Source organism: Notothenia rossii (assembly GCF_949606895.1).
Source record: "Notothenia rossii genome assembly, contig: scaffold_397, whole genome shotgun sequence".
Taxonomy (NCBI): Eukaryota; Metazoa; Chordata; class Actinopteri; order Perciformes; family Nototheniidae; genus Notothenia; species Notothenia rossii.
The window spans coordinates 1-27500 of NW_027639845.1; the positions used below are offsets into that span (position 1 = coordinate 1).

A 27500-nucleotide genomic window follows, 5' to 3' on the forward strand; every position below is an offset into this window, starting at 1 on the left:
TAAACCTTGAACAATTAAATTCAATGATTCTCTCTTCTAAACCATCAAGGTGTATCTTAGACCCGATTCCAACTAAGCTGTTAAAAGAAGTTTTCCCATTAATTAGCACTTCTTTATTAAATATTATGAATATGTCTTTATTATCAGGCTATGTTCCACAATCATTCAAAGTAGCAGTGATAAAACCGCTTCTTAAAAAGCACAACCTCGATCCAGAGGTTTTAGCCAACTATAGACCTATTTCTAATCTTCCGTTCCTCTCAAAAATTCTTGAGAAAGCAGTCGCAAAACAGCTGTGTGATTACTTAAGAAACTATGATTTATTTGAAGATTTTCAGTCTGGCTTTAGAACACAACATAGCACAGAGACAGCTCTGGTTGAAGTCACAAATTATATTCTAATAGCCTCAGAGAAGGGACTTGGAAGGGACTTGTCTCTATTCTTGTCTTGCTCGATCTCAGTGCTGCATTTGATACTATCGACCATGATATCCTATTGCAAAGACTAGAGCACTTAGTTGGCATACAGGGAACTGCTTTAGGCTGGTTTAGGTCCTATCTATCTGAACGCTCTCAGTTTGTACGTGTCAACGATGAATCTTCCATGCAAACCAAAGTTAGCCATGGAGTGCCACAGGGCTCAGTGCTTGGACCTATTTTGTTCACCCTATATATGCTTCCGTTAGGCAATATTATAAGGAATCATTCTGTAAACTTTCATTGTTATGCGGATGATACTCAACTATATTTATCAATCAAGCCTGATGAAATTAATCATCTAAATAAAATTCAAGACTGCCTCAAGGACTTAAAAACGTGGATGACTTTACATTTTTTGATGTTAAACACGACCAAAACTGAAGTTATTGTACTTGGCCCGAAGAATCTACGAAACAAATTATCTAAAGATATATTAACTATGGATGGCATTAATTTGGCCTCCAGTGAGACTGTAAGGAATCTTGGTGTTATATTTGATCAGGATTTATCCTTAACGCCCACATAAAATCAATTTCAAGGACCGCCTACTTCCATCTACGTAACATTGCAAAAATCAGGCATATCTTGCCTCAAAACGATGCAGAGGAACTAGTCCATGCATTTGTTACTTCAAGGCTGGATTATTGTAACTCCTTATTATCAGGGTGTACCAAGAAGTCAGTCAAGTCGCTTCAGCTGATTCAAAATGCTGCAGCTCGTGTACTAACCAGAGTTAGGAAAAGGGACCACATTACTCCTGTTCTGGCTGCCTTACACTGGCTCCCCTTCCTTTTTGATAAAGCTTATAGTTAGGGCTGATTAGATTCAGCCCCTAGTTTTGCTGATATAGGCTTAGTTTGTCGGGGGGCACCTTACTTCTTCCTTCTCTCTGTCTGTACCTGTGTACTCTCATGTTCCGATTAACCCAGCTTCCCCAAATTTCTTTCTTTTTGGTGTCTATATACGTCGGGATCCGGAGTCATGGATGATCCTGCGGTCCTGTGTCATGGATTGCGAGTCCTGGATCTTGAGTCGTGGCTGTGGTCCTGGATCATAAGTCCTGGATGGATATCGTCGTGTATTCATCTTCCTATTATACACACATGCATTTCCAAACATTTGGACTACCTATGTTGCAAATGTATTATCTTTTCAATTTACACACGGCATCTATTGCACGTCTGTCGATCCTGGGAGAGGGATCCCTCCTCTGTTGCTCTCCCTGAGGTTTCTCCATGTTCCCCTTTAAACTGTGGCTTTTCTCTGGAAGTTTTTCCTTACGATGTGAGGGTCTAAGGACAGAGGGTCTAAGGACAGAGGGTCTAAGGACAAAGGGTGTCGTATTGTCATACTGATATTCTGTACAAACTGGGAAGTCCACTGAGACAAATGTAACATTTGTGATATTGGGCTATACAGACAGACAGACAGACAGACAGACAGACAGACAGACAGACAGACAGACAGACAGACAGACAGACAGACAGACAGACAGACAGACAGACAGACAGACAGACAGACAGACAGACAGACAGACAGACAGACAGACAGACAGACAGACAGACAGACAGACAGACAGACAGACAGACAGACAGACAGACAGACAGACAGACAGACAGACAGACAGACAGACAGACAGACAGACAGACAGACAGACAGACAGACAGACAGACAGACAGACAGACAGACAGACAGACAGACAGACAGACAGACAGACAGACAGACAGACAGACAGACAGACAGACAGACAGACAGACAGACAGACAGACAGACAGACAGACAGACAGACAGACAGACAGACAGACAGACAGACAGACAGACAGACAGACAGACAGACAGACAGACAGACAGACAGACAGACAGACAGACAGACAGACAGACAGACAGACAGACAGACAGACAGACAGACAGACAGACAGACAGACAGACAGACAGACAGACAGACAGACAGACAGACAGACAGACAGACAGACAGACAGACAGACAGACAGACAGACAGACAGACAGACAGACAGACAGACAGACAGACAGACAGACAGACAGACAGACAGACAGACAGACAGACAGACAGACAGACAGACAGACAGACAGACAGACAGACAGACAGACAGACAGACAGACAGACAGACAGACAGACAGACAGACAGACAGACAGACAGACAGACAGACAGACAGACAGACAGACAGACAGACAGACAGACAGACAGACAGACAGACAGACAGACAGACAGACAGACAGACAGACAGACAGACAGACAGACAGACAGACAGACAGACAGACAGACAGACAGACAGACAGACAGACAGACAGACAGACAGACAGACAGACAGACAGACAGACAGACAGACAGACAGACAGACAGACAGACAGACAGACAGACAGACAGACAGACAGACAGACAGACAGACAGACAGACAGACAGACAGACAGACAGACAGACAGACAGACAGACAGACAGACAGACAGACAGACAGACAGACAGACAGACAGACAGACAGACAGACAGACAGACAGACAGACAGACAGACAGACAGACAGACAGACAGACAGACAGACAGACAGACAGACAGACAGACAGACAGACAGACAGACAGACAGACAGACAGACAGACAGACAGACAGACAGACAGACAGACAGACAGACAGACAGACAGACAGACAGACAGACAGACAGACAGACAGACAGACAGACAGACAGACAGACAGACAGACAGACAGACAGACAGACAGACAGACAGACAGACAGACAGACAGACAGACAGACAGACAGACAGACAGACAGACAGACAGACAGACAGACAGACAGACAGACAGACAGACAGACAGACAGACAGACAGACAGACAGACAGACAGACAGACAGACAGACAGACAGACAGACAGACAGACAGACAGACAGACAGACAGACAGACAGACAGACAGACAGACAGACAGACAGACAGACAGACAGACAGACAGACAGACAGACAGACAGACAGACAGACAGACAGACAGACAGACAGACAGACAGACAGACAGACAGACAGACAGACAGACAGACAGACAGACAGACAGACAGACAGACAGACAGACAGACAGACAGACAGACAGACAGACAGACAGACAGACAGACAGACAGACAGACAGACAGACAGACAGACAGACAGACAGACAGACAGACAGACAGACAGACAGACAGACAGACAGACAGACAGACAGACAGACAGACAGACAGACAGACAGACAGACAGACAGACAGACAGACAGACAGACAGACAGACAGACAGACAGACAGACAGACAGACAGACAGACAGACAGACAGACAGACAGACAGACAGACAGACAGACAGACAGACAGACAGACAGACAGACAGACAGACAGACAGACAGACAGACAGACAGACAGACAGACAGACAGACAGACAGACAGACAGACAGACAGACAGACAGACAGACAGACAGACAGACAGACAGACAGACAGACAGACAGACAGACAGACAGACAGACAGACAGACAGACAGACAGACAGACAGACAGACAGACAGACAGACAGACAGACAGACAGACAGACAGACAGACAGACAGACAGACAGACAGACAGACAGACAGACAGACAGACAGACAGACAGACAGACAGACAGACAGACAGACAGACAGACAGACAGACAGACAGACAGACAGACAGACAGACAGACAGACAGACAGACAGACAGACAGACAGACAGACAGACAGACAGACAGACAGACAGACAGACAGACAGACAGACAGACAGACAGACAGACAGACAGACAGACAGACAGACAGACAGACAGACAGACAGACAGACAGACAGACAGACAGACAGACAGACAGACAGACAGACAGACAGACAGACAGACAGACAGACAGACAGACAGACAGACAGACAGACAGACAGACAGACAGACAGACAGACAGACAGACAGACAGACAGACAGACAGACAGACAGACAGACAGACAGACAGACAGACAGACAGACAGACAGACAGACAGACAGACAGACAGACAGACAGACAGACAGACAGACAGACAGACAGACAGACAGACAGACAGACAGACAGACAGACAGACAGACAGACAGACAGACAGACAGACAGACAGACAGACAGACAGACAGACAGACAGACAGACAGACAGACAGACAGACAGACAGACAGACAGACAGACAGACAGACAGACAGACAGACAGACAGACAGACAGACAGACAGACAGACAGACAGACAGACAGACAGACAGACAGACAGACAGACAGACAGACAGACAGACAGACAGACAGACAGACAGACAGACAGACAGACAGACAGACAGACAGACAGACAGACAGACAGACAGACAGACAGACAGACAGACAGACAGACAGACAGACAGACAGACAGACAGACAGACAGACAGACAGACAGACAGACAGACAGACAGACAGACAGACAGACAGACAGACAGACAGACAGACAGACAGACAGACAGACAGACAGACAGACAGACAGACAGACAGACAGACAGACAGACAGACAGACAGACAGACAGACAGACAGACAGACAGACAGACAGACAGACAGACAGACAGACAGACAGACAGACAGACAGACAGACAGACAGACAGACAGACAGACAGACAGACAGACTTTCTACACTGTAGCTTTGTGCATATGATAAAACCTTTGAATCTTGAATCTCACATACTTTGGAGATGGAGTAAAGCAGATATGATGGATTCATATTAAAGTGTGTATTAAAGGAGACTCACACGTTGTCCCCCCTCACAATGTAGAGGCCCAGCACCACCTGCTCCACGCCCTGATTCGAGCTGAACACTCGCTCGTGGCTCTCGTCCAGAATCAGGTTGATGGTCTGATCGAAGCCCTTCAGAGTGCCCTGAACACACACATTAACACACAAAATAACACATAAGCACACACACATTAACACATCAATCAATCAACAACTTTATGAATGGGCATAACACAGGCAGGAACAGGTGTAAGCACACACCAACATTAACAGACAGAGAACATTAAGCAATGCATGTGATCATAATGAAATATGTGGAAATGGTCCGAAAAAGGTGGAACGGTGTACTGAAACATTTGAAAATTAAAATAAAAAATGATGTGAAAATGATTAAATAATGATTTACAATGAATGCAAAAAAATCTGAAAATTATCTGATAAAAGCTATTTTTCCCCCAAAAAGATATCAGATACAAAAAAAAATATATGTATAATTAATTTTTAAAATTGCAAAAATATTTTTTAACTTTTCCCTAAAACATTTTGAGATTGTCCGAAGCATTTATTAAAATGTTCCAAGAAATGTTTAAGAAGATATCTAAAATGTGTGGAAAGCAATCTGTGAACATTGTCTATACAGGGTTCATACACTTTTTCACCAATGATTTTCAATGACTTCTCCATGACCTTTAGCTAATTTTCCACGACCAAAAAAATGACACTTTACGTTTCATTACGATACAGTATTAATTATCATTATAGTATTACTATTTCGGCGATTAGCTCAAATATAAATTATATTTGATGCAACTTTAGTTACTTTTCCAAAAAAATACAAGGGCCTGGAATTAGCATTTTGAATTTCCATGACTTTTCCAGGTTTTTAATGACCGTATGAACCCTGACTGACAGAGAACATTATACTGCACATTAAATATATTTACTTAACTACGGTATTGAATGCAGGACTTGTACTTGTTGTGGAGTTGTATCACTGTGCTGTATAAGTACTCTTACTGCAGTGATGTACCTGATGTCTACCTGAACCTCAGGTGTGTTGTTTGTGTGTTTGAACTCACCACGATCATCCTGCCGTCTGACGTCACGATGGCCACAGTTCCTGATCTCAGAGTTAAAGAAACATTTTCTTCACAAAATACAGGATTTGTTCTTATTTTGAAATCAATGTAAAGAGCAATCGATTAACCAAATGACTGTAGTGTTTGTGCTAAGGCTTTACGGTGCTGTTTATTTATATATCTGCTCTCGTTGCCCATGTATATGTACACAGATACAGGGCTAACATTGTGTAAAATGTCATATTTCTAAATGAATATAACCATTTATTGCAGGAAGACCCGAAAAAACATACAAATGTGAACTTATTGTTTTACAAACTCAGGTAAAACACTTAAACTAACATTATTAAATTAAAGAAAAATGAACCCTAATACATGACTAACTTTACACAGCATCTCTTCTCTGATAAACAGAGACACTACGTCACTTTCTCTACCTGAATGTACTTCTGTTTTAAATGATAAATAACTTATTTCTTCGTCTCTAAACTTTGCTGAAAAAACGTAAATAAAGGAGCTCTGATTCTGGTTCATAGACAAGAGAACTCCTAGCATCGATGCTAAGCTAACTAGCATGCTCTCATTCATTCAGACGGCAGCATGTTAGCATCAGGATACGGTTGATGTAGCTCTCCAGGGCCGTGGACATGTTCCTGCTCTCCGGGTTATTTATCCAGCAGCAGAGAGGTGGTCGGTCTGTATTTACACCGGTTAACGGTGAAACGTAGCAGGGACGTAACGGAGAAAAACAGAAGCTAACGGGAGCTAACGGAGAACAGACCGAGTTAATCCAGCGCAGAGTCACCGAGCAGAGAGGAGAGCGGAGCGACTAACGGAGAACGTCACTTCCGGTTGACGTTGATAAATGCTCCTACACTTTGAAAAGACCCTAAATAGATATTATATAAATTCAGAATAAAACGGTATATTTTCAAAATTTGGAGAAAAGTCAAAATTGTTAGATTTACACAAAATAAAAATAATTATTTGAAATATTTCTTATTTTTTTCTAGAAACAAGTATGGATTTTTTTTAAACAAAACTTTGATAAATGTTTTCACACTCTGAAAGGACTTACAGGAAACACATACATACTGTATTGGTAAAGGCAATACATACAGTATGTAAAGAAGAGGATTCTATCTGGAGAGGGGGGGGGGGGGTTATCTGTCTATCCAGCTGCAGGTGGAGAGGATGGGGGGGGTTATCTGTCTGTCCAGCTGCAGGTGGAGAGGATGGGGGGGGTTATCTGTCTGTCCAGCTGCAGGTGGAGAAGGGGGGGGGGGGGGGTATCTGTCTGTCCAGCTGCAGGTGGAGAGGATGGGGGGGGTTATCTGTCTGTCCAGCTGCAGGTGGAGAAGGGGGGGGGGGGGGGTATCTGTCTGTCCAGCTGCAGGTGGAGAGGATGGGGGGGGTTATCTGTCTGTCCAGCTGCAGGTGGAGAAGGGGGGGGGGGTATCTGTCTGTCCAGCTGCAGGTGGAGAGGATGGGTGGGGTTATCTGTCTGTCCAGCTGCAGGTGGAGAGGGGGGGGGGCTATCTATCTGTCCAGCTGCAGGTGGAGAGGGGGGGTGGGGTTATCTGTCTGTCCAGCTGCAGGTGGAGAGGGGGGGGGGGGGGTTATCTGTCTGTCCAGCTGCAGGTGGAGATGGGGGGGGTTCTCCATGATGGACAACAGCCTGTTCAGTGTCCTCCTCTCCACCACAGCTTCAAAGGGGTCCAGCTTGATGCCGATGACAGACCCAGCTTTCCTGATCACTTTATTGATCCTGCTGGTGTCACCGGCTCTGATGCTGCCCCCCCAGCAGACCGCAGCAAAGCAGAGTGCACTGGCTACAACAGACCAGTAGAAGATCTCCAGCATCTTGCTGCACACGTGGAAGCATCTCAGCTTCCTCAGAAAATAGAGTCTGCTCATCCCCTTCTTGTGCACAGCGTCAGTGTTGATCCTCCAGTTCAGCCCGTTGTCTAAGTGCACTCCCAGGTATTTGTAGTCCTCCACAGCAGCCACATCCTCTCCCAGAATGCACAGGGGTATAGGAGACGTCCTCACCCTCCTGAAATCAATGACCATCTCTCTGGTCTTGGCCACATTCAGAATACTCACAACATTAGGCTGAGGTTCATCTTCTACTCTTCTTGAAGTGGTTGTGCTTCTTCTTGCTTTCGGCTAAAATAAACATAATTAAAGACATTTTGAGTGTTTAAAATGTGCTGTAATATACAACACATTATTTATTCCTAAACTTGCAGAAAGAAAAACTAAAGTGTGACATTTAATCACATATTTATATATCAATCTTAAACACCTTGAATTCTTGTTGGCCAATGATACACATACCCTTTGAAGATGAGCTGGGAAGTTGAATACTGTTGGAACAACCCCATCTTTAATCCAGACAGTCTGCCCCGCCCTGTCAAAGCCCTCACTCCTGAAGGGATCACTGAGCAGTGTCCTGCCACAGGAAACACAACTGTCCCTTCTTAGGGCAACTTCCCACTGCGACTTCCCACTGCAACTTCCCACTGCAACTTCCCACTGCAACTTCCCACTGCAACTTCCCACTGCAACTTCCCACTGCCGCCTCCTCTCTCCGGTTTTGGGAAACCTTAAAAACATGAGAAAGGTAGCCAGATATATAAATGATTGTCAACATTGTCCTCCCTTCTTTCCTTTAACATTAAGGGTGAGGACAAAAATACACAACGAAATTATCATATGTTTGGGGTAATTGAATGTATGTAATGTATACTTTAAGAATAAGACAACCACACTAAGAGTTATAAAAAATTTGTCCAAAAGAAAGATTAAATAATTGTGTAAAGAAATGGTAGCAACATATTCTAAAGAGGCTGGGTCAACATCAATCTTGCAATACTATTATCTCACATAGCCCCACTGATCCTGTGTAGCAGGACTCATAGCCGTGGGAACATGTTTCAAATGGGGGGTGCTGTGGGGATGACACCAGCGCTGGTTCTGACCAATGTGCTGCCCTATAGGCAAGATTTTAGCTGGCAATAAAAAACCTCTACAAAAGACCAATACACTGCAAAAAGAGAAACATATTGACATGGTGGACAGCTTATATAAAAAGGCTTCAAATGTATTTAGTATTATAACATGTTTTAATTGGGGGGTGGACTTCACATCCTTTAGGGGGTCCGGGGGTGCCCCCCCGGGAAGATTTTTTTAACATTTTAAAGTAAAATGCTTCAATCTGGTGCACTTTGAGCGCCCAATTACTAGAGACTGATCTAGGGGGTACAACTCTAAACACCCATATGAAAAAGATCGGTTTGCATTTTATCAATCAAATAAGAATGTGAACATTTCCAATAACCTACCATAGCCAATAACAAGTAAATGTAACTTATTTTATTTTTGTTGTTCATTCATATCTTATTTTACCAGTTAACATTTATTTATTTATGCATATTTTTAAATCTCTCCAACTTTAAACAATATTTTTGGTTTACTGACCTATAGTATACATTGGAATGATTTCAAACCTGTTTTTATTTATCCTAATAATTATAAAGGTGTGCCTTGGAAATATTTGTTTACATAAATTGTGATCAATACGTTTGAGACCCACTGAGATAACTTAGACTAAAGTGAACTATCTAAGCCCTCAGAGTCCTTTACCTCACTGAGCCTCTCAGTCTGACAGGAGAGGACTCTCCCTCCACATTATTGTAGAAACAGCTTCTTATATCCGTTAGCGCAGCAGAAGCTAACAACAATCCCCGCCGGTACCGGTGCACCCCCTCTCTCTGTCTCTCTCACTTTGGCTGTGAGCTGCGGGCGCCTGATAAGCCAGCATCCCCCACTTTCATCACTACAGCGCCCATCGTACGGGGCAAATGGAAAATGTAACCGGGGTGAAAAGGGTGTTATCTTTACTTAATTATGAATGTTGTTACATCAAGGCTGAAAATTCATTTTTTTGGTATTATATTAGTATTATATCTTGTAGAATTGCAGATCCCCTGTCATCCACCAGGGGGTGCTGCAGCACCCTCAGCACCCCTACTTCCCACGGCCCTGGCAGGACTTGTAATGTACATCCACTAAGTAATTAACGATTATCCTAATTATAGTCTTAATATTGTCATATCTTACACGTGAAAGGTGATTCCACGGGTTCTTGTTTGCAGACTGCGGCGATTAGAGCATCCGTACAAAAGTCCGGCAAATCTATTACATAAGCGCGCCAGTTTCGCCGCTGCGAGGCTCCACTAGCAAACCCCCCAGCGCGGCACAGTTTCGCCGCTGAGAGAGTTTGTGTGTGTGTGTGTGTGTGTGTGTGTGTGTGTGTGTGTGTGTGTGTGTGTGTGTGTGTGTGTGTGTGTGTGTGTGTGTGTGTGTGTGAGGAGTTCCACTGATTGATCCATTTGGGTCCAAGGGTCCATTTGGGTATGGGCACGTCACTATACCCGGGAAGAAAGAAATGGAAAAAGAGAAATGTCCAACGAGGCGTTCTGGGGCAGCACAGACAGGTCTTCTCTGTGTTAGAGTTTTACTCGCTACAGGGTGTACTTTAAGGGTTTGACTCTACAGACCGGTTACATGCAGAACAACCTTCATAACACACAGGGGGACGGGTCATAACCGGAAAAGCTTGGCATGGGCCCTTTAATGTTACTTCTTTTCCTACTGTTTTCTTCTGTTTTCTGCAGATGGACGGCGCTGTTGACGAGGTGTGACATGGGACCTTTAATCCACAAAAAACACACTGGACGCTGCACTAGGTCAGAAACCAGAGGAGACTGTGAAGTCCACCGTAGACGGACAACTTTTGGACAAAATGTCCTCTCCGTTAAAGGCAGCTCATTGTGGAATAGCCTCCCAACTGAGATACGGGATTTCCCCACTCTCAATAGTTTCAAAGGTCAACTCAAAGAACGGTTGAGAAACAAACAGACATGCAATCACAGCTAAATGCACTTTAACACAGGGGTATCTCCTCTGGCACTTTATGTCGTTGCTGCTATATTGTATTACCATGTCATAAATACTTGTGTATGCTGCTCTTGCTCTTTTTGTATATCATTTATTTTGTTTTTGCGATGTTTGTAAAATGTAATCTTCTTAAATGTTTTATGTGAGGGACTGCAGATGGAAATGAGCTCAAAGCTAAATCTGGCACGCTTGATACATTTTAATGTTTTAAGTGCTCAGAATCATTACTGTGCATTGTCCCTGCCAAATAAACGATTGAATAGAGAAAGAAAGACAAATGATTCTCAGAGAAAAAAAAAGAAAAAGATAATCATTTTTTCGGAAAAATGTTTATTTAAATCTGAAAAAATATTTCTGCCGTTCAGCAACACTCCCGTTTACTCTCATTAAGATGCCGTGTTGTTGTGTGCATGGCATTACGGTGCATTTCCCAATAAAATGACAAAATAAATAAACTGAACGTTGTTAATTTAAAATAAAGAAACATGGAGTCGGGGTCCCAGCAGGTCTTCATCTTTATTGTTGCTCAGTAGTCGTCCATACAAAGGGGGGGTGGAGAGAGCAGTGGAGCCCGACGGGACAAACACCAGGAACGTCATGCTACCAAAGTATTAAATTTGTACAAAAATACTTTACAACATCCCTGTTCCTTTAAAGAAAAATACAGTTTGGTAGGTTGGTGAAGCTACATGGAAACTAATCTGACCCACAAGTTTTAAATGGCAGTGCAATGCATGTGTGTGTGTGTGTGTGTGTGTGTGTGTGTGTGTGTGTGTGTGTGTGTGCGTGCCTGTATGTGTGTGGGTGGATGTCTTGCTGAGGTGAATCACTAGAGTGCAAATCCCTGCAATGTAATACACACACACACACTCACACCGTTTATACATGCGCACAAACACAGTGTTTATGGCTTTAAATCTTACTCATCAAACCCTCCAGAAGCCCCTCAGCTCTGTAGCTTCATGTATAAAATAATTACCATTATTATTAGTTAATTATCTCTTTACATTTATTTCAGCTTTTTAAATTCAGATGTAGTCTTCCATACCAAAATGCTAACAGTGCTAATCACCTGGAAAGGCTGAATACCAACAGGAGTTTTGTGTAGTGTAAACCATACAATTGTCAATGCTAACAATATGCTAACTAAAACCTAGCTGTGTTAGCCCTGTGCTAGCTAATAGTTGTAGCCCTCCGTTAGCTGTTAGCTAAACCAATTAGTCCTGTGTTAGTCTTGTTCTGGGTGCTAACATCTAGCTGTGTGATCTAAGTGTTAGCCTAATAATAAGAGTTGTTTTCTCTGCCGTAGCTAAGTCTTGTCTCCTGTGCTAACTACATACTAGGCATATTAGCTCTGTTACCTCTGTGCTAACCTTGTATTAGCTATGTTTATGTGTGTTAGCCTTGTTTTATGTGCACTAAGTAGGTGCATTATCCAGGTGATAGCCCTAGCAATGTTAGGCTGATGACTACCCTGCTTTAGCTGCATGTTTAACAAATATTAGCCAAATTCTTACACCTAATTATGCTACTCAGATGTTAGCCCTGAATTACGATTTTGCTATGAGTGCCTGAAAATACACTGGGTTTATTAGCCATGAGCTAACATTTAGATATGATGGCTAGATGTTAGCCCTGTAAAGTTAGCTTTGTGTTAACCCTATGTATTTATTTGATTGCAATGCTAGTGTTAGCCTTGTGTTGTGTGTGCTAACCCTAGAGCAGCCACATGTTAGGCTAATGCTAGCCCTGTGCTCGGTGTTAGCCACATGCTAACGACACGCTGTGCATCTGATTCAAAAGTTGACAAAGTTTGGGATGGAGACAAACAGCCAATCATAGCTCTCCGTTTTGTCACACAGGACTTTGGAAGACTTAAGCTGCCATTTTAATGAACTGACCAGTTTAATAATAAAGGAAGAAAGGTGGAAATAAAAGCCTTATAATTAAATAAATGTGCATTTGAAATTAAATATATATGCAAAGAAAAACAAGTATCATGTATTTATCTTTTAGACAAATTACTTATTTTCTAATTATTCTTTAAATGTATAATTTTTAATATATTTTTTAATTTATATACTTATTTACATGTTTTTATTGCCTTTTATATTTAATTTATCTATCTGTTTATTTAGTCATATATTTAATTAAAATGGCAGCTTTAAGCCTCCAGAGAGTGATTAGTTGTTGAAGCTCGGCGAGGGTTTCTATTGGCGGTTGGTGCTGAGGGAGGGTTCTGATTGGCCAGTTTTCTATAGTTAAGAAAGAGGTGAGAGCAGGAAGATGTTGACATCATTCGAAAATAAACACACACACACACACACACACACACACACACACACACACACACACACACACACACACACACACACACACACACACACACACACACACACACACACACACACACACACACACACACACACACACACACACACACACACACACACACACACACACACACACACACACACACACACAGGTATTTACAGTCACATATTTCCTGTTTCTTCAGGATATTTTTTCTTGTGTAACATCGTTGTTTTTGTGGATATGAGGTGAAGGTTTTTCGGGGGTTTGGATGGTCTCGATGTGAACAGCAACGGCGACTGAACCCATATTTTAAATCTATTTTACATCTTTTCAGGTTCAGTCGCCAAGGAAACAAACAAACAGAGAAAACTGACAACAGTCAATCAAAAAACACACCGATCAATTAGCATAAGAGATCACTGTTACTGGGGAGAGGGTGGGGGGAGTCAGGGAGGGGGCATGCTTGGCTTCTTCCTGGTAGCTGATTGGTCCACTTGTGTGTAGAACCAATCACAGACAGACAGCAAGGTTTTTCTGATTGGTTCCAGCCAATCAGCTGAATCCCTCAGAATCTGTCTGTCGTCCCGGCTGCCTATTGGTCGAGGGAAGAAGAGGGAGGGTTGGGCTTAACTGGCCTTGCGTTTAACACACACACACACACACACACACACACACACACACACACACACACACACACACACACACACACACACGTATGACACACAAACACACACACACATACATACACACAGTGTGGCCAGTCCAACAGGTGTAAACAGTAGAAAAGGTTTCTTATTGATCTGCTCAGTGTCATTATTCAGGATTATTATTATTACTGTCTGCAGCTCATGGCACAGAACTAAAATCTTAAGTGTCTTTCTGTACATTTCATCAGGGACGCCCCGATGTAAAACACCTGGTCATTACTGACTGGATTCTAGTCTTAAAATAGAATAATAATAAAAAAACATTGAAGTGTGCTATCATTATCTGTTTGACCACTAGGGCTTTTTTAAATACGTCCATAATTAAGGCAAAAAACATGATTGAGTCTTAATTTGGCCAAAATCAATATCGTATCAAGGTCCATGAGGTACTAAAGCTGCCAATGCAATAAATAATTGGACGACCTAATACATTTACTTTTTTCCCCGTTCCTTTATAATTTAATTTATTTAATAATCAAGACATTATTATGATGGCAGCTTCAGTCCTTTCATATTTTCATGTATCCCTTTTTTTGAAAATCTAAGGAATGTAGGGAATTTTTTGTTAATATTACTTAAGGACTGAATGGTGCTATATCGGTGTGGCAAGCTAAAAGCTAATGGATATTTTTTCTATTAGAACAAACTGAACTACACCTAAACCCCACCTAACACCATCCAAGTCCTTAGTCCTTATCTTTAAACCAACATTTTCAATATTATACTTGCATTTGACAATTTTCAGACTTGTATTTAACCATCACTAGTTTTAATTGTGCGCCTAAACCCAACACACTGAGCCAAATATATATATGTATACCTATAGAGTTGACATAAATGAACCTTTAAGACCAGAAACCAGTCAGTAATCAGTACGGTTTGGATTATCCCAATGACATGGCTCTAGATCGGAGCGTCCCTCGTCTACATGGCAACCCGTGTGTCCATCAGCAGGTTCTGGTTCCCATCAGTCTTTGTGCTGCTGTGGTCCTTGGCCATTACAACCATTAGAGCCATGGTTCTGATTCTAGTAAGACCAGATGGCCCAGAAGACCCAGTTCTTGACTTGTAAACACAGTAGTCATGGATCTTGCTTGGTACACATGATTCTTTGACCATAAAAACCATGTCTTGGACCAGTTGCACCAGTACTCGTGAGGCTTTCACCACTCAGACCAGAACCTGAGTCTTCTACACAAAAAATACCAATCAATTTGGCTTCAGATTGGTTTTGTTCACACTTATGCCGAGTTAAAACCAATTGCATTCCCATTTTTTGCCAGTTTACCCAAAGTTCATCAGCTCTGCATTTGGTGTGAACTCACCATAAGACCAGAGCCGATGTGTCTTGGCCAGTAGGACCATTAATTGGCTGTGGCTCTGGCTTCAGTTGGACCAGTAACCATTAATCTAAAACCAGTAACACCATTGGCTTTAATAGAATCAGTATCCATGACTCGAGTACCCATTAATGTCGGACGAGTCAGACCAGTAGCTCTCTCATAGTGGTTCCAGTAGGATCAGTAGTTATAGTTCTGGCTCCAGTGACTCCAGTGATAAAGAACCAGTATGCAGAACCGGTTCTTGTGAAAAGGTGAGGAGTTGTTCCGGTCCATCAGTGTGCTTTCAGGCCGCCTCAACAGTTCAAAGGTCATCCAGAGGGTGTTTGTAGCACCATAGGGTACTCTAAACCAGTTTGGATGGGTCAAAACCAGTCATTTTGCTGTTTTGTTGACCTCTCCAGTCCAATCTGGTTAATTTCATCCATTGTTTGTCTGCTATACGGAATTATTATTGACCTGACCCATCCCGAGCCCCGCCACCAACATGTCCCCCGGTTGGCTCCACTTGATTGGACCGCCGTCCTCCAACTGGCCAATGGAGAGCTCGAAAGGTCCGAGGTCGCTGCCGATTGGCTGAGGGGAGTGGCCGCTGTTGTTGATGCCGTCAGTGTGATTGGTCAACAGCGTGGTGGATGAGGAAGTCGGGTTTCGGCTGATGACGAGCTCCAGATGGTTCGGAGACTCTGCGATCAGAGGAACCACGAGGCAGCAGTCGAAGTCCCGAGTCCGAACGTGGTTAATCTGGAAAACATAGAAAGGTTCAGAACAGTCTCACAGATGTTAAGGGGTGTTTGGAAAGTTCTGAATGTCCTCTTCCAACAAGAGAGCAACGTGACAGGATGTATGATTACCTAGAAGAGCATCAGGAAAAAGTCAGATTTTTGAGAAAGTCAGATTTTTGAGAAAGTCAGATTTTTGAGAAAGTCTTTTTTTTTGAAAAATTCAGGGTTTTTCAGATTTTTGAAAAAAAGTCATTATTTTGAAGAAAAGTCAGGATTTTTTTATTTTAGAGAAAAAGTAATTTTTTTGGAGAAAAAGTCAGAATTTTGAGAAAAAGTCAGAATTGTCCTCTTTTCATTGTCTATGTACCTGTAGTATCCGATCGTAAGCTCGGAGGCCGCCGCACTCTGCTGGTCCTCCCGGTCGGATGTTGTTCACGTAGACGCCGCGGTCCAACATGCCGTCAGAAACACTGAACCCAAAATCTTCCAGATCTGTGGCTTTTTCTAGAGTCAGCTGTAAACAGAAAACACAAACTCTGTTCGGATCACGGCGAGTAGATGGATGTCCAGACACTTTGTGATCACAGAACCCAGCTGAGGGTTCTCCGGTGTACCAAATAGATAACGAAGGTCCGAGCGAGGACTTCTGCCTTCCTGAACCAGTCAATGTCGAGTTGGGACCAAGTTAATGTTTAACGAGTCACAAGTTGGACTTTAAGTTACTAGTCCTTAATAAGTAATAATCTACTCTTTCTGTGCAAACTACAATGAGTTGTTTTGTCATTTGAATGCTCTTTTCTTATAGTATATTAGAATCAGAAGAATTACATTTACGTAATCATGGTTCTCCTTGGTTCTCTCTAGCAACTGGATTGCACACCCAACAAAGTCGATCTTGGGAATAAAGGGTTGACCTGCTGGGAATGAATGGCCTGAACATTGGGGTATGCAGGAAATGAATGACTTTGTGACAAACTTTTAAATAACATACTTTTAACCTTTGGGTTTGGTTTCAAGTATTTTCAAGTCAAAAGGCTCAAGTCCAAGTGAAGTCGTGAGTTGGTGTCTTTTTTGGTAAATTCAAATCTAAATTCATTAAATGTGTGATTGAGTCTGACTCTAGTTCATACCACTGGTTTACAGTCTGATTTGCAACTTGGTAGGCAACAATAGAATCGATTTTAAAGACAGAAACACCTACTGTAGCCTATGGGTTTTAGATTCAAGTTCGGAGGATCCGTCTGTCTCTTTCGCTCTAAACACGAACAATATACCATGCCAAACACAATTGGTCAACACTACTTGGACAATACACGGACACCAGAATGATTCCTTTACAAACATATTGATATCTGTTTATAGGGATAAGTTGCTTTGCTCGTCACCTTGTGGAGCTCCACAGGGTTCTGGTTTAGGATCTCGTTGACTTCCTGCCTCATCTTCCTCATGGCGAAGGCTCGGCGCGTGGGGTCAGAGGGCAAGGTGTTGGACCGAGAGTTTACCTGAGAAAAGATACAGAAATAAATACCTAAAAGAACTTTAAATATATGATATAAATGTAAGAGTTAGTTGGAGTTCAGAGGTTGGTTCTGGTTACCGATGGCTTGGAGTTGCTTCGCTCCTGGAAGCTGGCCTGGCGTCCCAGAGTGCTGCGCAGAGGGGTCGGGTCGTGGTTCAGACTGAGCGTGGAACCGGACATGATGGTAGCCTGGGAATAATCAATAAACAATAACAATCACAAGACAGTCAATCGAAGACAAAGCAGTCCGTTGGATCCAGGAAGGAAAAGAGTCCAAACTGTGTCCAAAGATGCGGGGACAGAACAGGTCTTTAACGTTGTTTCTATTTCTAAGATATACCATTGTTTCTGACTACAGGATCTACTGGATCAGTACTGGTTTGGACAAAGACGATCTTTCTACTGACATGATCTAAAGATAGGAGCTACTCTTGGTTGATATTGAGATGAGTTTAAGGACGTACTGACCTAAAGTACAGACCAACAAACACAAACTATTGTACTTTACAACGATATACTAGAGAATCAAGAAACTACTCTTATGGAGTGGTGCAGGGATTACCTGTTTTCTTAGTTAGCGTCAAAAGAACTCCCTCCACAAAAAGCCAATGGGATACTTACACGTTTTGTTTAGTGGGATAGCTTTGACATATTAACATCACCGCTAAGCTAAAGGAGGCTAATGTTGGGCTATAAAGGAACTACAGCATGGTCACATGACTTCACGTCACCACCGCTAAGCTAAAGGAGGCTAATGTTGGGCTATAAAGGAACTACAGCACGGTCACATGACTTCACGTCACCACCGCTAAGCTAAAGGTCGCTAATGTTGGGCTATAAAGGGACTACAGCACGGTCACATGACTTCACGTCACCACCGCTAAGCTAAAGGTGGCTAATGTTGGGCTATAAAGGAACTACAGCACGGTCACATGACTTCACGTCACCACCGCTAAGCTAAAGGTGGCTAATGTTGGGCTATAAAGGAACTACAGCACGGTCACATGACTTCACGTCACCACCGCTAAGCTAAAGGTGGCTAATGTTGGGCTATAAAGGAACTACAGCACGGTCACATGACTTCACGTCACCACCGCTAAGCTAAAGGTGGCTAATGTTGGGCTATAAAGGAACTACAGCACGGTCACATGACTTCACGTCACCACCGCTAAGCTAAAGGTGGCTAATGTTGGGCTATAAAGGAACTACAGCACGGTCACATGACTTCACGTCACCACCGCTAAGCTAAAGGAGGCTAATGTTGGGCTATAAAGGAACTACAGCACGGTCACATGACTTCACGTCACCACCGCTAAGCTAAAGGAGGCTAATGTTGGGCTATAAAGGAACTACAACACGGTCACATGACTTCACCACCGCTGAGCTAACAGCGGCTAATTCCAGCACCACTCTATTACCTCGGCATGATTTTTCTAGTCTCTACTAAATGTTTTACCTGCTTTGCTTTTAACCCGAGTCTTCATACATCCCTCATTACTCCTCAGCCAATCAGAATCAAGGACTCATCAGACGCATGCATGACTGGACAGATCTGCTTCATGACAACAAAACAACTACCCATCAGGCCTTGCAAAAGCTCTCCCAGCATGCCTTGCTCAAACTCTGCCATGCCCGGTGCAACATGATGCTGCCACGTGATTGATGACAGAGTGATGTCACATGACGTCACCATGGTTAGCTGCAGCCGGGGTGCGGTTAGAGCTACATTCAGAAACAGCTAACATGTCCGATGTTTGAAACGCTAACGACTGATTGGAGTTAGTATTCGGAGAGGAAGGAGGTACCAGAGCGAGGAGCTGCGTCTCCTCTCCAGACTCCTGGAAGAGAACCAGTCATTTCTATTTTAAGTTTAAAAACTCAACTTTTAAAAAATGAGTCTTTTCAGCATTAACATTGTTGTATTTTTATGACTGACAGAGGGAGAAGAATCTGTAATATAAAACTGTGGAAGATCCTTTAGATAAGGGTTAGACCAAATAAAGGTCCTGTTACTAATTATTTAATAGTAAAATTGTTATTGTGATTACATTAAGGATTTCAAAGTGTGATTACACATTTTCAAATTTAAAAGTACAAAAAAATCATCATCAAAATTGAGTTAAAATACAATTTTTTTATTATAATTTTATTATAATATTATTGCTATTATTCCTTTTTAAATGTATTATTATTTGTATTATGATTATAAATATTTTGTTCAATTATAATTTGTATTATTATATATTTTTTATTTAAATAGACCTTATTTATTTATCATTAGGCTCACCTCCAGCTCTCGGAGGATGCCGCTCTGTCCGCATGTCTCCAGATCCTCTAAAGCCTGAGACCAGAAGTTCTCTTCCTGATCCGGTTCTGTCCCATCATGACCCACGCTGAACCTGGGGGTCAAAGGTCAAAGGTCAAAGAGAAGAACACACATACATACACACACACACACAGAGAGAGAGAGGAAATTGGTGATGGACAGGTCATGCTTGTTGGAGTTGTGAGGAACGACGTTACACTTCCACCAGGTGTGTGTGTGTCAGGCGGGGGTTAAACCAGGGATCACCAGGTGAGGGGGGGTTTAAGGTCAAAGGTCAGAGGTCAGTGTGTACCTGCTGTCAGTGATCAAACCGCTGGGCAGATTATAGGCTCTGCAGACAGAGACACACTGCTGTTATCGCTGTTAGCTCGCGGCTAGCAACTCCCACTGGTTTGAATGAGGGACGCTAGCATGCTATACTATGGATCTATCTCTCTATATCTCTCTCTCTCACACACACTGGATTATCTCTGATGATGGAGCTCTCTCTCTCTCTCTCTCTCTCTCTCTCTCTCTCTCTCTCTGTCTCTCTCTCCATCTATCCATCCATCCATCCATCTATTTATGGATCTATCTAGTAACTCTATCACATGTTCTTACTATATACTGTAAGCTGTTAGTGGGTTAAGTCATTTCACATTTTACTAAAAATTCATGACAACATTTGTGATTTTTTAAATATTTCTGGCATAACATGTATTCATTCCTTTATCTGTGATTTTCTAATTATATCAAAGCAATCCTTTATCTGCAAAGTCAGTTTATATGAATATCATTCAGTTTCATTCTCAATAATTGAACATAAATCAATGATTATTGGTTATTTTTCTCTGTCTCACCCTCCCATTGGTGGGCGGTCCCACTCGTCGTCGCTGAGACCGAGGTCTGACAGCTGATTGGCTCTCTGGCGAGCGGAGGAAGATGATTGGCTGTTTGTCGTCTTTGCGTTGCGCCAGTCGTGGAAATTGTACGGAGACGACTGAAAGGGAGGAGCTGAAAACACACAGAAGTATTTTTATTACATTTAAATGTCTCTGTCTGAAAAATAGTGAATGTCCTCTTCCAACATGAGAGTCACATGATATCAAAGGTATCAACTGTAGCTGTGAACATGACAGGATGTGTGATTACCTAGAAGAGCATCAGGACTGTTTGAGGCATATGATAGCTATGTGATTAACATGATGATTCAGCCTCTATGGAGAGAGACATATGACAAGCATGATCATTTCTGACGTGGAGCTAATCTGAAGTAAACATTGAATACTGCTTTCTATTCCTCCATCTTGTGACTGTGGAACTCCCTCTCTTGGATATCAGCATGTGAAGGACACTGTTCAGGAACTAGTTGATGCTCTGTATGTGATGACTGCTTCCATTCTGGAGAGGATCACAGATACATGGACCCTGAGATTCAGGCTCAAGCCGGGGACCAGGGAGATTTTTCTAACAGTCTCTAAAGTCTAAATGTCTCTTAGTACCCGGGGAGGTGAAGCTGTCCACGTTGGATCCGTCCCAGGACTCGACGGCGCTGTCCACCGACGGCAGGGTGCTGAACGCTCGCTGACCCGACAGCGGCGTAATCACGATGACCGGATCATCAACGCCGTCCTGGTGTTCCCTCACAAGACCCGCCCCCATGCCTGAACCAATCAAACAGGACTTAGGGCTCGCCACTGCAGAGAGAGAGAGAAACAGGGCTCCATCATCAGAGATAATCCAGTGTGTGTGTGTGAGTGTGTGTGTGTGTGTGTGTGTGTGTGTGTGTGTGTGTGTGTGTGTGTGTGTGTGTGTGTGTGTGTGTGTGTGTGTGTGTGTGTGTGTGTGTGTGTGTGTGTGTGTGTGTGTGTGTGTGTGTGTGTGTGTGTGTACGTACGGTCGCCCTGCTTCTTGATCTTCAGAGTGACCGTCTCTCCGGCCTGCTGCAGCAGACTGATGGCTTCGCTCAGAGGCTTCCCCTTCAGGCTGCTGCTGTTGATCGCCAGGATACGATCCCCAACGTGGATCGCTCCCGTCCTGGAGTACACAACAACATATATTAAATAAATAATACGTGGAGGAATATACAAACATACAAAATAGAATAAATAAAGAATGTTTGTCCTTGTTGAAGGTTTATTAAAAAATATAGAAATAAACATTTGAGTCTTTTTATTATAAAACTATTTTGTTATTTATTATCAACAGCAGAGGGCGACATTCCCCGCGTCATCCTTACATCAACACTTTATTGACTCATACTACATTTAAAGGGAAGAATAATGTAAACAGAAAACAGTCAGCAAAATAAATGAATATAAAATTAAATAGTAACTGCAGAAACTCAACATGGACACGCTGTACTCCTTTCAAAAATACTAATGGTGACATGGAAGTTTAATAATATGCACTTAAAGTGGACCTATCATGCTATAATGGGGAAATATATTGTCGGGCCATACCTATACAAAACATGTCTGTGAAGTTTGTTGCTTCAAATACCAAACAGTTCGCCCATTGTAGCCACGCCTCATACTGCTCATACCCCTCTATTCCAGCTGTTAGAGAAACGCGGATTCTGGGTCATTAAAGAATAAAAACAAAAAAGGAGGCGGAGCTAAAGACAGATTAGAATTCTACCGGAGATAAAGTTAAATTCTGCTGCTGTGAGTTCCCCGACGCACCGGGGACACATATTGATGTATGAAAGACATACAATAGTGCATTTTGCATGAGAGGTCCCCTTTAAATAAATAAATATGAAAATAAATGAATTCCTTATTACCAGGTAAAAGTCTAATTGAGATTAAAATGGGCAGCATGAACAAAGTTACAACAAATGAACACAAAACAATACAGGCAGACGTATACAGCACATTAACCAGTCAAAATGCAAAAAAAAAAACTATTATAAAAACGTAAAAAAACTGGCACAATTAAAACAAATATGAAAATGGTGTTTGAGTGTAAATGTGCGTACCTCTCGGCTAGCCCCCCCTTGGTGAGCGAGGAGATGATGATGGGGTCGAACGGCTCCTCGGTGCCGGAGATGGTGATTCCCAAAGGACCTCCGTACCTCTGCAGCTCCACCGTGTAGATGATGCTGCCGGACACTTCCTGTTCGTCTGAAACAGCAATGACGTTTATTCAACACCAGGTGAAGCTGACGAGACGTAAGGGATGTTACACTGAACAAAAATATAAACGCAACACTTTTGTTTTTGCTCCCATTTTTCATGAGATGAACTCAAAGATCTAAAACATTTTCTAAATACACAAAATAACCATTTCTCTCAAATATTGTTCACAAATCTGAACAAATGTGTGATAGTGAGCACTTCTCCTTTGCCGAGATAATCCATCCCACCTCACAGGTGTGGCATATCAAGATGCTGATTAGACAGCATGATTATTGCACAGGTGTGCCTTAGGCTGGCCACAATAAAAGGCCACTCTGAAACGTGCAGTTTTGCTCTATTGGGGGGGTCTGGGGGGGTCCAAAAACCAGTCAGGTTTAACCCTAACCCTAACATGTCACCCACTGACACATTAAAAAATGTTTTAGGGTTTAACATTTTGAACCCAAATACCTGTACTTTCTACTTCTCACATGTTGAACCCAAATACCTGTACTTTCTACTTCTCACATGTTGAACCCAAATACCTGTACTTTCTACTTCTCACATGTTGAACTCAAATACCTGTACTTTCTACTTCTCACATGTTGAACACAAATACCTGTACTTTCTACTTCTTACATGTTGAACTCAAATACCTGTACTTTCTACTTCTCACATGTTGAACTCAAATACCTGTACTTTCTACTTCTCACATGTTGAACTCAAATACCTGTACTTTCTACTTCTCACATGTTGAACACAAATACCTGTACTTTCTACTTCTTACATGTTGAACTCAAATACCTGTACTTTCTACTTCTTACATGTTGAACTCAAATACCTGTACTTTCTACTTCTTACATGTTGAACCCAAATACCTGTACTTTCTACTTCTTACATGTTGAACCCAAATACCTGTACTTTCTACTTCTTACATGTTGAACCCAAATACCTGTACTTTCTACTTCTTACATGTTGAACTCAAATACCTGTACTTTCTACTTCTTACATGTTGAACCCAAATACCTGTACTTTCTACTTCTTACATGTTGAACCCAAATACCTGTACTTTCTACTTCTTACATGTTGAACACAAATACCTGTACTTTCTACTTCTTACATGTTGAACCCAAATACCTGTACTTTCTACTTCTTACATGTTGAACTCAAATACCTTTACTTTCTACTTCTTACATGTTGAACCCAAATACCTGTACTTTCTACTTCTTACATGTTGAACCCAAATACCTGTACTTTCTACTTCTCACATGTTGAACTCAAATACCTTTACTTTCTACTTCTTACATGTTGAACTCAAATACCTGTACTTTCTACTTCTTACATGTTGAACACTAATACCTGTACTTTCTACTTCTTACATGTTGAACTCTAATACCTGTACTTTCTACTTCTCACATGTTGAACTCAAATACCTGTACTTTCTACTTCTTACATGTTGAACTCAAATACCTGTACTTTCTACTTCTTACATGTTGAACTCAAATACCTGTACTTTCTACTTCTTACATGTTGAACACAAATACCTGTACTTTCTACTTCTTACATGTTGAACTCAAATACCTGTACTTTCTACTTCTTACATGTTGAACTCAAATACCTGAACTTTCTACTTCTTACATGTTGAACTCAAATACCTGTACTTTCTACTTCTTACATGTTGAACTCAAATACCTGTACTTTCTACTTCTTACATGTTGAACTCTAATACCTGTACTTTCTACTTCTTACATGTTGAACTCAAATACCTGTACTTTCTACTTCTTACATGTTGAACTCAAATACCTGTACTTTCTACTTCTTACATGTTGAACACAAATACATGTACTTTCTACGTCTTACATGTTGAACACAAATACCTGTACTTTCTACTTCTTACATGTTGAACTCTAATACCTGTACTTTCTACTTCTTACATGTTGAACACAAATACCTGTACTTTCTACTTCTCACATGTTGAACTCAAATACCTGTACTTTCTACTTCTTACATGTTGAGCTCAAATACCTGTACTTTCTACTTCTCACATGTTGAACTCTAATACCTGTACTTTCTACTTCTTACATGTTGAACACAAATACCTGTACTTTCTACTTCTTACATGTTGAACTCAAATACCTGTACTTTCTACTTCTTACATGTTGAACTCAAATACCTGTACTTTCTACTTCTTACATGTTGAACTCAAATACCTGTACTTTCTACTTCTTACATGTTGAACTCAAATACCTGTACTTTCTACTTCTTACATGTTGAACTCTAATACCTGTACTTTCTACTTCTCACATGTTGAACTCTAATACCTGTACTTTCTACTTCTTACATGTTGAACTCTAATACCTGTACTTTCTACTTCTTACATGTTGAACTCAAATACCTGTACTTTCTACTTCTCTCATTTTCCAAACAGGCTGGTTCCTTTAGTCTGAATGTGTGTTTGGTGGCGTGATCATTATTATTTAGAGTCATTGCGTGCCTATTGATTTGAACACGATCCGTGTATCCATCATTTCCTGGTCTTCTCTAAAGAAGAGGGACCAATGGAAACGTTGTCATGTTGCCGTTGGTCACCATGGAAACATTCATTAGCTAACAATGACATTATTGTTCTATTAATATAAAGGGAGGTCAGGTACTCTTTAAAACAGCTGCTAGTTATGGGTACTTTTTACTGAAGTACATTTCAAAGCCTCTTTGCTTTTACTTGAGTAAAGAAGTTTAATCAGTACTTCTACTTTCACCAGAGTATTTTTAAACACCAGTAGAGTATGTGTAAAAAATCTGGATACATTATATATATTTTTGAAAGCTACAGACCCAGAATCCTCTCTTTAGTAACAGCTGGAAGAGAGGGGGATGAGGCTAGAATGATCTGTGTGGTATTCTGAGCAGAACACTTCAGAGACTTGTTTTTTATATATTTGTATCCTATAATATAAATGCCTTCAAAAGAGTATGATAGGAGACCTCGTTCATTTAAAGTAAACTAAAAGCTTCTAACCGGAGTTGTCCTCGTCTTTCCGGATCTTCAGCTTGACGAGCTCCTCGCACTGCGTCAGGATCTGAACTGCCTCCTCCATGGAGCAACTCTCCACCCGGATGTTATCGATGGCCAGCAGCTTGTCCCCGAGCTCCAGGGTCCCCGTCCTGGAGAGGGTAAATAAAAACAACAACATGAAACATAAACGATCATTTATATACTTTAATGTTCCCTACACTGCAGGAAACAGATGCTACCTGCTGACTGAAGCTGTTCCACACACACACACACACACACACACACACACACACACACACACACACACACACACACCCTGACCTGTTTAATTATCCAGCACACTACAGCTGACCGAGTCTCATCACAGCTGACACTCTCCTGTTTTAAGGTAACTAAGTATATTCACGTACAATGTGTTGGAGTGATAGCCAATAGGAGTGTGATACCTCAAATAGGGCACCTTCGAGTGTTCCTGAATGTGTGTGTGTGTGTGTGTGTGTGTGTGTGTGTGTGTGTGTGTGTGTGTTTGTGTGTGTGTGTGTGTGTGTGTGTGTGTGTGTGTGTGTGTGTGTGTGTGTGTGTGTGTGTGTGTGTGTGTGTGTGTGTGTGTACCTGTGAGCGACACTGCCTTTCTTGATGTCAGAGATGATCAGTGGATCTCCTGGTTTCCTGTTGGATGGAGCTGTACAAAAACACACACACACACACACACACACACACACACACACACACACACACACACACACACACACACACACACACACACACACACACACACACACACACACACACAGTTATCAGATGAGTTCTCAACAGGAAACAGTAAATAATTAATTTGGTTTCCTGATTAAATGTTAAAATAGAAATCAAAGCAGGTCGTTTAAAATTCAACGGACAAATGTGTCTGACAGCATTAAGGGAGAATATAATGATTAAACTGTCATGTATTTATTGGTGAGTTAATCCCAGCGCTCACAGCTGATGGTGATTCCCAGCTCCACTCCCGGTTTCTTCGGCAGCTTCACGTGAAACGTTCCTGAACTGGGAATAACCGACTCTGAAACACAAAGAGAGACTTTTATTAATATATAGTATCTTTTATTTGATATTTACAAAGATGTGTTTCGTGTTAAAACATTTAAAGGTTTCACGTTTTCCACTTTTCCTTTCAAGGTCCCATGTCACGGCCATTTCTACT

The 27500-nt window shown here is 42.0% G+C and overlaps 2 protein-coding genes across 3 annotated transcripts in view; both read right to left on the reverse strand.

Annotated features, from left to right (window-relative positions):
- Positions 1 to 5130: 5130 nt before the first annotated feature.
- Positions 5131 to 7122, reverse strand: lsm8 (LSM8 homolog, U6 small nuclear RNA associated). The gene is made up of 3 exons (XM_079695583.1): positions 6909 to 7122; positions 6291 to 6331; positions 5131 to 5355 (listed from the first exon to the last, which is right to left on the reverse strand). The coding sequence occupies exons 1-3, from the start codon at positions 6937 to 6939 to the stop codon at positions 5224 to 5226; spliced, it is 204 nt and encodes a 67-aa protein (XP_079551709.1). The 5' UTR covers positions 6940 to 7122; the 3' UTR covers positions 5131 to 5223.
- Positions 7123 to 11580: 4458 nt separating this feature from the next.
- Positions 11581 to 27500, reverse strand: part of LOC307027348 (glutamate receptor-interacting protein 1-like) — an 18840-nt gene continuing 2920 nt past the window's right edge. Inside the window, exons 5-17 of one of the 2 annotated variants that reach the window (XM_079695581.1) lie at positions 27279 to 27359; positions 26915 to 26984; positions 26306 to 26451; positions 23148 to 23292; positions 22065 to 22204; positions 21670 to 21864; positions 21028 to 21181; positions 20150 to 20261; positions 19668 to 19700; positions 17941 to 18051; positions 17729 to 17845; positions 16711 to 16857; positions 11581 to 16362 (exon numbers count right to left, since the gene is read on the reverse strand). In XM_079695581.1, the coding sequence (XP_079551707.1) occupies positions 16057 to 16362; positions 16711 to 16857; positions 17729 to 17845; positions 17941 to 18051; positions 19668 to 19700; positions 20150 to 20261; positions 21028 to 21181; positions 21670 to 21864; positions 22065 to 22204; positions 23148 to 23292; positions 26306 to 26451; positions 26915 to 26984; positions 27279 to 27359 (1757 nt within the window). In that variant the 3' untranslated portion in view covers positions 11581 to 16056. The remainder of the gene's footprint in view (positions 16363 to 16710; positions 16858 to 17728; positions 17846 to 17940; positions 18052 to 19667; positions 19701 to 20149; positions 20262 to 21027; positions 21182 to 21669; positions 21865 to 22064; positions 22205 to 23147; positions 23293 to 26305; positions 26452 to 26914; positions 26985 to 27278; positions 27360 to 27500) is intronic. The other variant, XM_079695582.1, reaches the window with a different exon arrangement.

What these genes read in the sequence shown, in the direction of transcription:
- lsm8 (XM_079695583.1), bottom strand. Translation starts at nt 6,939, where the DNA reads ATGTCCACGGCCCTGGAGAGCTACATCAACC. An exon ending in CCTGGAGAGCTACATCAACC is followed by an intron (nt 6,332 to 6,908) that starts GTATCCTGATGC and finishes CTCTGAGATCAG; the next exon opens with GAACTGTGGCCATCGTGACG. An exon ending in CAGACGGCAGGATGATCGTG is followed by an intron (nt 5,356 to 6,290) that starts GTGAGTTCAAAC and finishes GTGTGTGTTCAG; the next exon opens with GGCACTCTGAAGGGCTTCGA.